The sequence below is a fragment of the Thrips palmi genome, unplaced genomic scaffold (genome assembly GCF_012932325.1).
Source record: "Thrips palmi isolate BJ-2018 unplaced genomic scaffold, TpBJ-2018v1 HiC_scaffold_1, whole genome shotgun sequence".
NCBI classification, from domain to species: Eukaryota; Metazoa; Arthropoda; class Insecta; order Thysanoptera; family Thripidae; genus Thrips; species Thrips palmi.
The window spans coordinates 5,074,835-5,091,339 of NW_023144620.1; the positions used below are offsets into that span (position 1 = coordinate 5,074,835).

A 16,505-nucleotide genomic window follows, 5' to 3' on the forward strand; every position below is an offset into this window, starting at 1 on the left:
GTGACATGTATGTAGATGGAGCAGGTCCTTACAGGGGAACAGCTGCTGGACGTTTCCAAGGTCTTGACTTGGTGGAACCATTGTACTTAGGTGGAGTTCCAGATTTCAGATCTATCCATAGACTTGCTGGTCATTCTCAAGGAATTATTGGTATGTGTGCTAGAAAGATTTTGAAATTAATGATACAAATATTTGCCTGAAAAAAAGCCTCAAACTTATAATTTTTAAATTATTTACAGGATGCATTAGTAGGCTTGTTGTTGGCGGAGTAGAACATGAACTTGTACGCGATGCAACAGCCACAGAAGGTGTTACAACGTGCGAGACGTGTGCTGGAAGCACATGCAAACACAATGGTGTCTGCCAAGAAGCAGCTACTCCAACTGGTCACACCTGTCTTTGCCCTGCTGGGTTCAGTGGGGATGACTGCAGTAAGACTGGTCAATCATGCTACCCAGGTCAGTGCACAACTTGTGACATTAAAATATGTACGCAAGGGGAAATGTTTGGTAATTAAAATGACATTATTTGATTTTAGGTGCCTGTGGAGCTGGACGGTGCGTTAATTTGCCGTTTGGTGGCATGGAGTGCCTTTGCCCTATGGGTAAGATAGGCAGCCACTGTGAATATGATGTGACCATTCAAGATCCTGCATTCTCAAATGGTGCTTATTTAGCATACACCACTCCAAAAACTCCTCGAAAGTAAGTTTGTATTTTATTTTGTTTTCTTGTGCTTTTAATTTGATTGTGATTGGTTGCACGCTAAGTGTGTGTTTCTCCTATCATTCTACAGACTGAAGATGACTTTACGTCTTAATCCTGCTGAGTTGTCAGATTCACTTGTGATGTACACTGCCCAAAATGATGATGGCACTGGAGATTTTGCTGCTCTCTCTATTAAAGACAGGCATCTAGAATTCCGTTTTGATGCTGGGACAGGTACTTAAAAAACTACTTTTTGAATATTCTGGATGTGACGTCCTTTCCCTTCTTTTGTCTTATCTTACTCTTGGTTCTCCTTGCTCAGGAACTTCTGTTTTGAGATCAAAGAGAGAGCTGCTGCAAGGTGAATGGTTCACAATTACTTTATCTCGGGACCCACGAGAAGCTCGCCTGTCAGTTAATGGTGAGCCTGTGACTCAGCGGATTCATGGATCCTCTAAACCACTCATCTTACAAACACCACTGTACATTGGTGGCTATGATAGGCAGAAGATCCGCCTAGCTCCTGGTATGAATGTTGATCAGGGCTTCTCTGGCTGCATTTCAGAGGTACAATAAAATTATCTGGGCTTCAAGTCTAAAAAATAATTCCACCATTTCTGGTAAATAATTTTGCTCTTTGGTTTTCACTGTTTTAAGGTTGACGTTGCTAGTCTTTCTCTTGACTTGATTAGCTCTGTGGTGGACTCTGCAAATGTAGAGGACTGCAGCACAAGACATGGCCAAAGGGGTGGTCGTGGAGGCCTGACCAATCCTTGTCATTTTACTCCTTGCCAGAATGGAGGAACTTGCAATTCAGCCGGTGGCCACCATTACACCTGCAGCTGTCCTGAGGGATTCAGGTACACATTTATTTTTTGACCTGCCTGTTAACTAGTATTAATTCAGATTGAATTCTAAAATGTATTTTTCATAACATTAATCATAATTTTTTTTTTCCAGTGGCAAAGACTGTGAAATTGAATTAGATATGTGCCTTGTCCTTCATCCGTGTCTCAATGGTGGTACATGCACTGGTTCTCAGAATTCATTCAAATGTCATTGCCCACTTGGCTTTGGTGGTGCAACATGTAGCGAAAGTAAGTTTAAACTTTACTTCAAAATTGACTTTGTTTAAGTATGAACACCCTCTTTTCATATGTTCATGCCCACAGGTGTACAATTCAGCTCACAAGTTAGTTTCAGTGGAGATGGGTGGCTTGAGTTAAACCGTGCTCTTTTGCACCATAAATCAACATCAGAAGATGAAGTGATAAGTATTCGCTTCACAACCAATGACACCAATTCTCTGGTTCTGTGGCATGGACAAACCCCTGATGTTGATGGCACGAGTCAGGACTACTTATCCCTGTCAAGTACGTTTCACTGCACTTGGAGATTCATGTCATAAATGAGCTGTAAGTAATCATTTTATCTTCTTCATCTTTCAGTCATTAATGGAAAATTAGAATGGAGCTATGAACTGGGCTCTGGACCAGCTCATATTCAACTTGGTGGAGTGAGTGTAAATGATGGGTTGCCACACACTGTCGTTCTGCGGCGACGTGCTGAAGAGGGCAGTATAGAACTTGATGGGCAGTCCTCTGCCCAAGGACATAGTAATGGCACCCTCATACAACTCAATGCAAATGGAAACATTTACATAGGTACGTATCATAGTTGCTGAAATATTTTCTTTGCCGTTTTGAAGGTTGCACCGAACCTTAGCCATGGTTCTTTGCTTGTAGGTGGTGTGCCCAACCCAGGCCTTATGACTGGCAACAAACATACTCATGGATTCTCTGGATGCATACATGCTGTACAAATACAACACTCAAGTGTGTTGAACCTTTATCAAGAAGCTGTGTCTGGTAGCAATGTTCTAAATTGTCCAAAGTAAGTGATTTGTTATAGACTAGCGCATTGATGTAAAGACATGTTAATTACCTCTTGACTGATCTAACTCACTAACACTGTCTTTCTGATCTCGTTTTATCTGGAATGCTGCTTGGATTCTTTAATTTACTTAATTCTGAAATAAGGAGTGATGTTCCTCCCCACAATAGGTTTAAGTGGACACCATCCTCTTTAGTTTACACAGATGCTGCAGAAATCCTTGAAATAGAACAGGACTTTGTGACAACATCTCAGCCTTTACCTGTCATGACTGATAGCTTTTTAGAATCTGGGGAAATAAGTCCTCATATATATGAAAAACCTTTTGACAGTAGAAACAGAAATCCTGTTGACGAAACACAAATATTAACTACTGAAAACTCGTATCCCGTAACCATAAATATTAACTCAATTAATCAGGACAATAATATTTTGAAAAGTAATGATCCCTTTTTAAGATCTAGTGATAATTCACACCCTATTTTTGATCCACCTTTTAATGATCTAGATACAGCTAGGCGAAAAAAGACCACCTCAAAGCCTCCTAATCCAAAGTCTTCATGTCATTCATGTAACTCTTCATTAAGTTTAGTTTTGTTGATGGTAATATTTAGTATAAGGACAAGCTCACCATTTTGGAGATAGAAATTGTAGGTATGACAAACCTTATTTTTATCATGTTCTTTTCATGTATGTCTCTTTGGAAATGTTTCATTCACACTCAGTTGGTAGATGTCTTAATGAACGTAACTCACAAGATGGTACTGTACTGTGAGATAAGGGCTGGATTCCTCACAGCATAGAACTGAATGATGTCATATTGATGACAATGAAAGAAACATCTTACAGTCTAACTCGCAACTTATCTTGTGCTTGCTTTAACAGTGCTCATAGTTCTGGGTGTATAGTGAATATATTGGTCCACCTTGCAAGCAGTAACACCTTTAACCCTTAACATAATACAAAAATGGTAATTTAAAAATTTTGCTTTTTCAGGTCTGATGATGACATTGATGAAGAAGACTATGCTGATGACCCAGCACATTAAATGTTCAAATAATGTTGCTGACAAAAGGAAACTATTCCAGTTTATGCTTTTACTTTGTCATTAGCTCATTGTTAAATTCAAAATAATTGTTGCATGTATTGAGTCCAAGATATTGAGATTCTGTACTTTGCTTGATCATAAAACACTTCTTCTTCTTCTTCACAAAAAATATCTCTAATTTACAGTCAATGATTTCACATGTGACCTGCTTTATTTTGGGCTGTAATTCTGTGTATCAGTAACGAAGATTTCATTCAGGCGTCATTTGAGCTAATGGTAAATTTAATGCTCCCTTTAACTATATGGAAAGCAGCATGTCCTCCATACCTTCCTTTGCAACATTTCTCAGTGATATTGTATAGCGCTTACCCATAGTTAATTTAAGTCATAGTCTGTACCGATGACAACCAGTCCTAGTTATGTTTCCTCATGTGTGTTATTTAATTTAACGTTTCATATAGTCATTTTCTCTCATTTTTTTATGTTTGTTTTTTTTTCCTTTTTTTTTTGCTTTAGCTTTGTTAAGAGCTAAAATGAGAGCTTGCAGTCAGAAGTAATGCTTGCTCTCATGCATGTGCCATAGCTCAATTATGAAAATAACACTAATTTGTACATTTTTACGCACAATGATTTTAGTTCTGCTTGTGAACGATAGCACTGCCATAATTTATTTTTATTGGTTTCAGTACTTTGGTTTGCAATGTTGTAATTGTGAAAGTGATGTGATTTTGTATCATAATTTCTCTTAATGTAACTCCATTTCAAAATTTTAACTATTTAAGGTATAGCAAATGATTTAGAGATAAAGTAAGCTGTTGAATCATGTAATGCCAAATTGTGTAATTATATTTATGTATTCCTTTTTACGTTTCTTTTTTTTTTTGTTGTTAAGCTGTGAATGTTGGGTGGAGCCTGATAACCTTAACTGTTACTGAATGAAGCACAATAAATTTGTTGATCTGTCATCAGTCATAAGAATATTTTATTTGTATGTTGATGGATACCCTGTTTTCTATCTTTTTGTATTAGTTGTAAGTGAGGAAATGTACATATTAGGATAACTACTTTCATTCACCAAATTTTGTTAACATCAGTCTAATCTTCCATATGTGTATGAATGTTAAGAATGAAAGTTTGACATTAATTTATTTGTACAGATATATGCTTTGAAAAATTCCTGTGTCAGGCCTCACTCAACGGCCATTAGTTTAGCAAAGGTGTCTTTCTCGCAAATGCAGAATGGAATGATTTTTTTTTTTAAATTACGGTAATTGTTTTTGTAAATTAAATGATCGAGTCCCATGAATCTTATATCTTATCTTCAGATACTTGGTACTCGACTCATGTCATGCTGGTGGTCTTGCATGTACAATACTGATACAAGAGGCAACTACTATCTTGAATGTAGATGACTTTACATATCAATAAAGAGGAATATTACATGGTGCTCATGAGTTCAGGAGACTTGCAAGTACTCGTGGACTTAGCACTAAAACTGGTGGATAAATGAACTTACGACTCAAGGGGAGTTATGAATAAAATTCATTCAGGCATGTTAAAAAATATTTTTGAAATGCTTTTTCTTTTAATTTCCTTGCTACTTCGAAGACAGATATACTTTGTCTAATAATTGTGATTGTTAATCCTCAACATCTACCATCCCACTTAGCCAGAACAGTATTCTATACCTATCTTATTATTTTTTAAAAATGTCAGAAGTTATAGTAATTGTTCCATAATATATATGTAAGTTGTTTGTCCATCTGCTTTCCCTCATGTTTTCATCGGTTGCTTGCTGTATCTGTTTAGAAAATATATGGACGTTAGCTGTGATGGCTTGAACAGGGGAGAGCTTTAGCTATAACAATACTACATTTGTGTGTAGTAACGTGTTGCCTGGCAATGTGCCAAATTTGTTGTTGAAAACTGATCAGGTAGGATTTATATCTGCAATAGAAACGACAGCTACATTAAGCGTGTCTTCAGTTAATGTCTTTGAGCAGCATAGCATAATAAAATTTTTAATATATTGACGGTATTTGATAATTAATCCTTGCAGCAAAATATTACAATAAAAGGAGACCTCCATCCTTATGAAAACAAGTTGCATTCCCCTTGGCTTGGAATGACAATTTTTGTTATGTATGTATGCTGTGTTGCTCTGCACAAGTTTTTAATTTTTTTCTAATAGCACTATAATAATGTTGACTGTTAGGAAGAGTATTTTCCTTATTGAGATTGATCACAATCACAAAAATGACAATAAAGACTTATGAAAACAAGTAATCAATTTATTTCCAAAGAGTGAATCCTTTCCTTAAACAGAAGTACTGGGATGACCCAAGTGGAGCCACCGGGCAACGCAATTGACACAGCAAATGGAATGTGTCAAGTCCATTGGGCTTGGGTCCAGAGGTCGCACAAACGATGTAGACCCAAAAATTCTAATGGCCCAATCTGGAGTTAACACCCTTTCGAGGATCATCGGCCCTAAACAGTCTTCTCTCGCTGAGGATACGATGGGTTGCCTACCTCCACGGCGCGCGACTGCGCCGTGCCGTGGGCGGCGTGGGGTAGCTCCAGAGGGCCGCGCACACCACGCTGCAGGCGCGGGGTATCGCCGCGTGGACCGGCGCTGCTCCACGAGGGATGTTGGCGTCGGCGCCTCGGCGTTCCCCTCAGTGAGTTGCCGGCGCCCGACCCTCACGCACCTCCGCGGACTGCGCACAGTGACGCCGCTCCCCGCTCAGGCCGCACCGCTCCGCGCCTTCCCGCGTGTTTCGTGCCGACTCTCGTCGCGAGCCACCCCCGCCGTCCCGTCCCGCGCCGCGCCGCGCCCCACCCCGCAGACCAAACATCCAGCATCCAGCGTCCGAACACGAAAGTTAGTAACGCGAAGGGAATCACAACGGCACCACTCACTTTAGGACTCTCACCTAGACCACCGCTGTCCACGCAACACACTTTACTTTCTCCTCGTCTTTCTGCAGTCTCTCCGGAGAGAGGCTGCGAGGCGGGGGAGGCACGGAAAGGCCGCGAGCTGGCTAGCAGAATCATTCCAAGCGGAGCTCTCGTCGCCTGTCTCTCTCGCACCCTACGGAACTGCCCACGAGTGCGAGAGAGATAGAGCGATGCAGCTGGACCGAGCGTGTTCGAAACCAGTCCAGGGGGCAGAGCCGAGGGCAGAGCGCTTCTCTCAATGAATGTCGAGGTGAAGTACCGATTGGCGAGCTTTCCGGGTTCCTATTCGCTACAGCGCGCTGTAGGAGGAGAGCCTCGGTGCTGCTGCAGGGCGGGGCCCGGGGCGCAGGGTGCTGGCACTGGCGACCTGCCCGCCAACTTGACGCACTGCTAGGAGGCGGCCAGGCACTGCACCAGGCAGGCTGCCAATCACAGTTCGAGAGCTCTTCAAAGAATGGACGGTCCTTTGACTTTTGGCCTCGAAACCCGCTGGCGCGCTGGCGGCTGAATGCCCCTCGCCTTCCGGGGGTCCCTGCACTGTGCACTGCCCTGCACTGCCCTCGCCGCCAACGCCAGTCCAGTCCACGAAGATGTCCTGAGGGATTGCCAGGTCACTTCCCTGCACCGCGGCCAGCACGGCCACCACGGCCAGCAGGGCCAGACACGCAGCGCCCGTCGAGGCGAGGCGGCCCACTTCGCTGCTCTGTATTCTCGGTGGCACCCGCGGCCACCGTGGACCCGCCCTTTTAGACCCTGTGGCACGGCGGCACGCTGGCACGGCGGCACGGCGCGCACCCCGCACTTTCGGGGCGCCACGAGGTTGAACTTGAAAAGGACCCGATACCCAGGCAGCCGAAGCGTACGCCTGCCGGGTAGGCAACCCATCGGGCCTCTAGCCCCTCGAGCATTACCACTACAGGCTGGACTGGGGTGCTCGCTCTCATGCGACGTGCGATGGGTTGCCTTCCCGCAAGGAGGCGTCTCTTCACGATCTCGTTCTCACTTTTGGACTTCGCCTAAGCACCTCATGGACAAGCCAAGACAAACAGAAAACAGTGTTCCGTAGATTGCCATCATTTTTCGGTTTTGTGTCGGACGTGGCGTGCCTCTCCCTGAAGACGCCTTGTACATCACTGCCACGGTGGGTGTCTCTGCCCAGACGCGTACAAACGGGTACCGGAGACAAACCTAACGGATCCAGGTGGCGGGGAAAAGGAGTAGTGCCAATCAAAGTGGGGCGTTGCACGTCGCAGGGGCGCAGAGGGGCGCAGTGGGGCCCTGGCGCTGGGACGCAGCGTGCAGCGGCGCGTTATATATCGCCCAGGTTCGCTGCGACGCGCGCCTGCCCCCGCCCTGCCCCTGCCCCGCCCGGCAGTGGTTTATGTGCAACGCCTGCGTCCTGCAGCCGCAATACGCCGCGCGCGCCGCCTCGTAATGAGCAAACGCAGCGTTGCCACACGAGTGGGAAAAAAATTCCCACGATGCGCCCGTGTCGAAAGGGTTGCCTACCCCGGCGTGTGCATTAGACAATACAGTACCTGGGCTTTACTTACGAGAAGTTGGCCGCCACGAAGGTTGGCATCCCTTTCGACACCCGCGGGGAATTTTTGGGCTGATTGTGCGGCAACCCCGGCGCAACCCTGACCAAAGCGAGCGAATGCGCGACCCGCATACGATTGGCGGAAGGCTTCGCTAGCTTCGCTCGGCGACGTAAAGACCGCCGCGAGATTGGCCGCATCCCCGTTGTTCTTAATATTAAAGGCGGCGCTTCGTGGCCTGGCCTGCCGTGGCCCGCCGTGGCCCGCCGGGCACCCGGGCACGCGGGGCACGAAGCAAAGATCATTGCGAATGCACGGGATCTCACACCTAGATAAGAGTGGGGGGGGGGACGAGGAGCAGGATTGGAGCGCTTTTATTTTTTCTTCTCTTTTTTTCCAGAGGGGCCGAAAATAAAATAAAATAAAAAATACCGAATGCCAGGGGCGGGCAGGGGGAAGCGCTCGAAGGGAATAGCTTTTTGTGGTCAGGAGGCGAGGGGGGGGGGGAGTGCTGGGGTGAATTAGTCCGCCGTTTGGCCCGCCCCGCCCCGCCGTCGGCAGGCTTTCAATTTTGAATGGCGTGCAGCGATTCCCCACCTGCATTATCACGTGCACTGTGTGCCAACGGCGCCAACGGGCCGCCGCGTGTTTCTTTTGTTCGTCCGTTCGTTTCATTTATGCATTCCCTCCGAATTAGTTCCTCGAGGGGATGATAATGTGGTGCGCCTCCGCGGGCCTGCAAGGGTGAAAGGGAATGACCTTGCCGCCCTTGGCGTCGGCCGCCCTTGGCGTCGGCCGCCCTCGGCGCGCAGGTGCTGCTTGTAGTGGAAGCCGCTTCGCCGCATCGACGGGACCCGTAATAAGGCCTGCGCACCGCGGTCTCGAATGGAGAAGAGGGAGGCGAAGCGGTTTGCGGCGGCAGTCTCCTTGAAACAGAATTCAAGAAGATAGTCGCGCGGGGGGGGTGGAGGGGAGGGGCGCCCCAGTGGTACCGCCCGTACCGCCACAATGGCGGGGAGCAGGGACTCGCTATACATGTTTAGATTGGTTTCACAGATTCGCCGGCAGCGTGCTGCCACCGCCACCACTGCCGCCCTACCCGTGTGGCCCGAGACCTGGTAAAGATGGTGTTATTTTGGCGTTCTTCGGACTCCAAATGTACTTCAAATTAACACCAAAAGGACACCATAAAAGCACGCTAAAATAACTCCATAATTACATCGAATGCATTTGGTGTCAACGCGGCGTTATTATGGAGTTTTTTTAGTGTAAAAAGGCTCGTTTTTTCACCAAAAGAACGCCATAATAATACCAAAGCAGAGGACAGCCATAGAGAAAAATGACAAAAGAGAGACGGCAGGTGTTGATCCCCAGATCTGCGACTCGGAAGTTTCGTGCGGAACCGCTTGGCCAGAGCGAGTCCGGGAGGACGAGCCGCACGGCAGCTATATGTCGTGCGTTGTGCCGCGCTCGGACTTAGCCCGAATCCCCGCGGCTGGAGCCCAATCTTGTTTCTATAAACATGAACTCGTACAGTGTAGCAGACCATTACAGGTCCTGTCATGTTTATAGAACATAGAACTGGAGCCCAATCTTGTTTCTATAAACATGACGGAACCTGTAATGGTCTGCTACACTGTACGAGTTCATGTTTATAGAAACAAGATTGGGCTCCAGCCGCGGGGATTCGGGCTAAGTCCGAGCGCGGCACAACGCACGACATATAGCTGCCGTGCGGCTCATCTTCTCGGAGTCGCTCTGGCCAAGCGGTTCCGCACGAAACTGCCGTGTCGCAGATCTGGGGATCAACACCTGCCGTCTCTCTTTTGTCATTTTTCTCTATGGCTGTCCTCTGCTTTGGTATTATTATGGCGTTCTTTTGGTGAAAAAACGAGCCTTTTTACACTAAAAAAACTCCATAATAACGCCGCGTTGACACCAAATGCATTTGATGTAATTATGGAGTTATTTTAGCGTGCTTCTATGGTGTCCTTTTGGTGTTAATTTAAAGTACATTTGGAGTCCGAAGAACGCCAAAATAACACCATCTTTACCAGGTCTCGGGCCACACGGGTAGTCGTTCGGATGGTTCGGATCCGCTGCCACCTGCCCCCGGGGACGCACCCCCCCTCCCCCGCGGGTGAAGAGGGCGTGATTTCCACGCCGTGTTCTCTACATGGTTAATGCACAGCCCCGGCCCGGCCCACTCGGCCCTTGTTGCGGTGAGCGCGCACCCAGCAGCGGTTGAACGCGAGTGTAGGGGGCGGGGCGGGGTGAAGTGAAGCGAGGTCTTTGGCGGGGGGCACTTGGCTGCTGCTCAGCCATTTGCCATTTCTCGTTCCGTATTCCATCCATTCCCCCCGCGTGCATACCTCTCCGTGCAAACGATCGACAACAAAAGGCGCACAATACGCGCGCGGGAGAGTGTGTGTGTGACGGAGTGCGTTTGAGTGAGTGAAGGACTCTGTCTGTGTGTGAGTGAGTCAGTGAGTGGGTGAGTGAGTGTGATGAAGCCGTGATCCGGTCATGAGTATGGAATCGCCGTTTGAAAAGGAATAAAGAGTATTCGTATTTTCAAAACAAGTTGTAACGCATCAAAGCAACGATCGGCACATCTGTGTGGGGTGGTATCTATTGGGGGTCGGTCGGTTCGTGGGGGCATCGCTGATTCTTTCTCATTGCTGTGTTGAGACCTGCCGTGTCTTTTTTCCCTAAAGGGAGTGGCGTATCTTGAAGCGGCTTTGGTGCAGGTACTTACTCGCGTGGTGGTGCTGTATGCCGCAGGTCGTGTGTTTGTCCCCCGCCCCGCCCCGCCCCGCAACCGCACGACCGCACGGGCCGCGGCCTCGTGCCCTCCCCGTTGTGGGGCCAATTCAACGCCCATCAAATAGAGCGTCCGAAGCTGCGCCAAGCCGCGCCAAGCCGCGCTAGCGGCGCGCACCGCGGCTGCGGCCATGCGGCAGCAGGCCGGCCGGGCCGTACCGGGACTTGTCAACAGTCTGTGTGTGTGGTTAGGCCCGGCCGGGGCCAGGCCCTGGACGGCCTCGGGTACAAACTCTGGCGGCCCAACAACAAAAAACAAACACAACAACTCAACTGTCCCGGGTCCCCTGCGTGGGCACGCGTGTCCTGGTACCGAAATAGGTGGCGACCTATATCTGGCGGTCCAGCAGACTGAGTCCGAGAGTCGTCCTCGTCGCTCTGTCTCTCTCGCACTCATGGGGCGCCCCGCATTGGTGCGAGGGAGACAGAGCGATGAAAAGGACACTCGGAATGAGCCTGCAGCTGGTGGCCGAGGACTCCAGGGGCTCCAGGATGGGGACGGGGCGGCGATGGTGGAGTAATCGAGGGCGAGGCGGTGGAGGGCGGCCAAAGGGCCGCGGCGCAGCGGGAGGAGCGACGCACGGCGACGCAGCGAGGAAGAGCTACGGCCCCAATTTGTTTAGATGCACGTCGCTCTCTCTCTCTCTCTCTCGCTCTCTCTCTCTCTCTCTCTCTCTCTCTCTCTCTGTCTCTCTCTCTCTCTCTGTCTCGCATCGCAACGTGTGGGGCCGGGACGGGCCCGGACGGGCCGCGCCCCCTTGTCACAGCACAGGGGCCTGCCTGCCCGCCCTGCCCGCCCTGTGCGCCCTGCCACCGCGACAGGGCGTGTGGACGCTGAGCGGTTCCCCGTTGCGGTGTGTTAGTGTGTGTGTGTGTGTGTGTGTGTGTGTGTGTGCGCGCGCGAATGCTTGTGTGTCGTTGTGAGCCCGACAAGGCGCCCTGGTATGTGAACTCTAATGGAGTGCCCTGATGGCGCGTTCGGTGTCGTGTCGTTTGCGCGATAGGCACTGTTTCTGTTTCTAGACTAAAGGACTCCCGTCTCGATTTTGCGTTCGGCTGCCGTTTGCACGACACAGTCGCTCTGGTTGAGGTCGGGGCCATGGCGCCTCCCGTTTTGCGTTGGCGGCCGTGCCCGGCCGCGCCTCTGGAGGCCGTCTTTTCAATGCCTTTTTCTCCGCTCCCCGGGGTCTCATGTATGCAAAATTTCCGGCGCCACCGCCTCCGTGCACCTCACCACCCCGCACCACCCCGCACCACCCCACTCCGCGGTGCCGCCAAAACGGCGTCGCCGGGCCGATAAATATATTGCATCGCGGCAGCAACAACAACAGCAGCAAAAACAACACCAACAAAGCCTTGACGCCTCTGGACGTGTTGCAGGGAGCCATGGACAGCCGATGGACCAGAGCCGCCGCCTTCGTCGCGCCCGCGGCCGTCATGCTGATGCTGATCACAGGTAAGCACACCGACTGGCTTGTCACCCGCGGGTATATATATATTGTTTCATACACAATTTTAATTACTATCTTTGGAATGAGCCCGCCTACCCCATATAAGGAAACCGAACGAGTATTGACTGAGAAATTTTGAAAGGGAAAAAAAAAAATTGAACTCTACCCCCCCTCCCCAGTCTTAATGGGGAGGCCTCCTGCTTTACTTCGGTGTTCGGGATGGGAACCGGTGCTATCATCCCGGGGGGTTAATCCCGTCAGCGCCCCAAAGCGTTCGCCGGGGACCCAGTAGGACCCCAAAGCTCAGGCAGCTGGGTGAGAGCACCCAGTACGAAGCTCTTGAGGGGCGGGACGTAGAGTGAGACGACAGAGAGACAGAGAGAGACTCAGACAGAGAAGGGGTTTGGGGGGAGCTTCTTGTTTTCGTGGGGTTTGGTTGTGTTTACCCCATGGTACCCCCACTGTCCGGCGCTCCCGTCCGAAAAACAGCTTTTTAGGCCAGCTTCAAAGGACTTATCATCGCCTCCCCGACGGATCAAGGAGGCACCACCCGAAACCACACACCGGGTGGTCTGGATTGATGGATCAAATACGCCATCGCTCCAGTGCCGAGGCCAACCCGCCGAAGCGGATTGTTTTTTAGACACCCACAGCGGAGTGGCCAGGTGAATGTGACTCTGACCACTACGCTATCACGCTTGTACGTCTGGCAGCGTGTTGGACGACGGGTTTGAGTTGCAGTGGGAGGAAGGCGGTCGAAAAATGTAATGAAATGATGGGATTCGATCCCCGGACCCCGCCATCGGGATCACACGACTTTACGCTCTCGGCCACCACGGCCCATGATGAGGGGACCGGCGTGAGGTGGGTTCTTGACGCAACAGAACTCGACCGACCCGGTAAAAATTTTCGCAAGAAGTTGGGGGAGTCGAACCGCCGACCCTACATTGGGACCGACGCCTCTACTCCCTGGACCACCACGTCCCATGCCGGAGTGGGCTCACGTTCACGGGTTTGAACCGCACGGGGTGAGGCAGTAAAATTAAAGGGAAATATTTGTTAGGAGTCGAACCTTCGGCATGTGGGCCTGTTGAACACGGCTCCACTCTCATGGCCTCGAAACACCACCCTTAGGATAGCAAGTCGAAAAAAACTTTTGTGACGCTGGTATTCGAACGCCGGCCTGCGGCAACTCGATCCCACGTCTCTAACCTCTCGGCTATCACAGCAGTTGTGAAACGCGATGGATCATCTGCTTTCATTAACGTTCGTTGAATGAGATTTTTTTTTCAATCCTAATTTTTGCAGTGCGTATTTGGGGCTTGTCAGGCTCATTCAGTCGATCCGGCACGCAAGGTGAAGGTGACACGCCGAAGGAGTTAACCCTGGCCCGAGTTCGCTCGCGGCGTGGCGGGGCGGGGTGGGGCGGGGCGCGGTGCCCAGCTGCGTGTTAATTTGAGGCTCAATGGAGGCTGTGTGAGGGAGAACGCCCCCCCCCCCCCACCCCGCGGGCTGTGCGGCGCGCGGTGCGGCGCTCGCCAGAAATCGCCACCCGAGAACGATTCGTAATCAGCGGCGCTCTCGGCACTCGGCGAAGAAGTGGGGCAGAATGAAGGCCTCGGGGCTCGGGCCTCGGGGCCGGCGAGGTGGAGGGAAGGGCCGTGGAGGACGTCAGGTCGTCGGGCCGTCAGCCCGTCAGGGACGTGCGACCAATCTGGGGGAAAATGGGGACTCATCCGGCTGCCCTGGGCTGCCCTGCGCTGCCCTGCGCTGCCCGGCCAGGTGCTAGAAATAGCATGCTCACGCAGATCCGGGCGGCGGCGGCACCGGGGAGGGAGAGGGAGGAGACGGGCTGGTCGATCAGCCCTACAGGAGCACTGTGTAGACGACAGCCATCAGGTTGAGGGTCAGTTAATTTTGGAAATGCATCCTGCCAGCGTCTGGCGCAGCTCTCGGCTCGCCGCTCCCTCAAGGAAGCCCTCCCGCTGTGATCATCTCGTGCCCCGGTGCCCCCGCAGCGCGGCGTCCTGCAGACAGGCCGTGCGAGAGAGAGGGGTGTAGAGAGACAGAGGGAGAGAGAGAGAGAGAGAGAGAGAGAGAGAGAGAGAGAGAGAGAGAGAGAGAGAGAGAGAGAGAGAGAGAGAGAGAGAGAAGGCGAGAGGGGAGCGCGCTCGCCTCCTCTGTTTACTCGTGCGTTACCTCCCTGCCGGTGAAGGTCGTCCAAAAGACTCGAGACGACTGCGAGGAGCCCGAGCCCAGCCTGGCGCGGCCTAGCCCGACCTAGCTCGGCCTAGCCCAGGATGAGGAGAATGAGTCCCATCCCGGGAAATGCCCCGCACCGCCACCGCCGCCGCCTAGCGCCCCGCCGCCGACGTCGTCTCGCCAGCCCGAATGAAAGGGGGCAGGGAGGCGCGGGGAGAGGGGTCTTTTTCACCGTCTCGTTGTCAGGCGGACGACGAAATGTCGCTCATCGCAAACGAGGAGCCGAAGTGGTGTCGAGGAGTCGAAGCCTGGCGGATTAGAGGGATCATGCATTATCACATGGCGTCCGTGCAGGCCGTCCCCACGAGGCGTGCCCCCCACCCCCGCCCCGGCCGCGCCGAACCGGGCCCGATACAGAGGCCCCTTCTGTGTAAGTGACAGGGACAACACACCCGACACACTCTCCATAGAACGTGATGCCGTGATCAGGCGTCGCCCCACCCCCTTCCTTCCCAGCCCCTTTTCCCGCTACGGTGCAATGTTGACGCGGCTTGGCCGGCCTACACACACGCACGCACACACACACACACACACACACACAAGCCCAGAACTGATCGGTGTTAGGGCCAGGAACAACGCTTCGCGAAAATATTATTGCAGCTCCGAATCCGGACAGCCGATTCCGGAGCCACTCTGCTGCGACGCTGCGACAGTGGTGTGCGTGCGTGTGGATGCACGCCTCGCCTGAGTTTGCTCGCCTGAGTCGCGGGAGAAGGATGAAGTGGAAAGGCTGGCAAGGCTGGCAAGGCTGGCAGGATGCGGGACAAGTCCCTGTCGCGTCGCGATGCGAGAGCCGCGAGAGTCCGCCGCCAAGTCTACTGCAGGCTGCGACTGCCAGCCCCGCCGCGCCGCCCCGCCGCAGCAGCCAGCCCAGCCGCTTGGCTGCACACTAAAAATGCGCACGTCAGAAAAACAGATAAGTTTCAGAGCCGGGCGCTGAGAGGGGGCCACGTCGCAGCGCAGTCGGGCGGGGCGGGGCGGGGCCGTGGATTTGTTGGCGGCGGGGCGGGGCGGGGCGGCATTGTTCCACGCACCGCGGAGCACCGCGGAGCAAGCGCCGAGGAAGACAACAATGCCGAGGTCGTGTACTGTGTACCTCGGTGTACCTCGGTGTACCTGCAGTGTGGGGCCGCGGCCGCCGGGACGACTTTTGTTGCCCCGACTACGGAGGGGCCGAGCACTGAGGGCAGGGCGGCCGATGGTTCGACCGGCTGCCACAAAGTGCACGGTACAAAACCTCGGCAATTTCCCGCCGCCAAATCAGGCCAACAAATATTGTTACAACGAATAGCGAAGCAGGCAGCAGGTATTACGGCATAGCGGCCCGGCCCGGCCACCATTGGCCGCCATTTGAATTTCAAGTTGGAAAACGCGCCCTCGCCCCAAACTGGATTACCCCCGGAAGGAAGGCGTCCCGCCTCCCCCGCGCTGCCGCCCGCTCGTCCCGGAGGCCGTGCTGCAGGACGAAGACGACGCCCTCCGCGTCGAGGCCCCGCGCCCCCGCGCCCCCGCGCGCACGCCGAGCAGAGCGAAGCAGAGCGGCACCGAGCGCGCCGGCAGCAGCGCGGAGGAACAGCGCGAGCAGCAAAGCCGATCAACATGGAAATCTGGGAGCCGCTGAGACTAAGTCTCCGGGCCGCCTCGCCCGCCGAGCGAGTAGTCGTTTAGTTTTGAGGCAACAGCGCAGCGTGCACGGCGGCGTGCATGGCGCGGCGTGCATGCACGGGGAGCACAGCGGCCGCTAAAAATAAAAGCACTCGCGGCCGGGGGAGCGAAAGGGCGCCCGCTGCACTTGCAGCGCACAGTGTACACTACTTTGCGC

General features: G+C 52.1%; 2 protein-coding genes across 3 annotated transcripts in view; both read left to right on the forward strand.

Annotated features, from left to right (window-relative positions):
* Nucleotides 1-5,930, forward strand: part of LOC117645234 (basement membrane-specific heparan sulfate proteoglycan core protein-like) — a 110,967-nt gene extending 105,037 nt beyond the window's left edge. For both annotated transcript variants that reach the window (XM_034385285.1, XM_034385293.1), the window contains 12 exons: nt 1-150; nt 240-458; nt 539-704; nt 796-941; nt 1,030-1,274; nt 1,365-1,567; nt 1,668-1,804; nt 1,880-2,080; nt 2,156-2,371; nt 2,453-2,600; nt 2,747-3,254; nt 3,597-5,930. In XM_034385285.1, coding sequence (XP_034241176.1) covers nt 1-150; nt 240-458; nt 539-704; nt 796-941; nt 1,030-1,274; nt 1,365-1,567; nt 1,668-1,804; nt 1,880-2,080; nt 2,156-2,371; nt 2,453-2,600; nt 2,747-3,245 — 2,330 coding nt within the window. In that variant the 3' untranslated portion in view covers nt 3,246-3,254; nt 3,597-5,930. The remainder of the gene's footprint in view (nt 151-239; nt 459-538; nt 705-795; nt 942-1,029; nt 1,275-1,364; nt 1,568-1,667; nt 1,805-1,879; nt 2,081-2,155; nt 2,372-2,452; nt 2,601-2,746; nt 3,255-3,596) is intronic.
* Nucleotides 5,931-6,351: 421 nt separating this feature from the next.
* LOC117641395 overlaps nt 6,352-16,505 on the forward strand; it is a 78,073-nt gene continuing 67,919 nt past the window's right edge. Inside the window, exons 1-2 of the mRNA XM_034378678.1 lie at nt 6,352-6,532; nt 12,351-12,426. Of these exons, the coding sequence (XP_034234569.1) occupies nt 12,357-12,426 (70 nt within the window). The 5' untranslated portion in view covers nt 6,352-6,532; nt 12,351-12,356. The remainder of the gene's footprint in view (nt 6,533-12,350; nt 12,427-16,505) is intronic.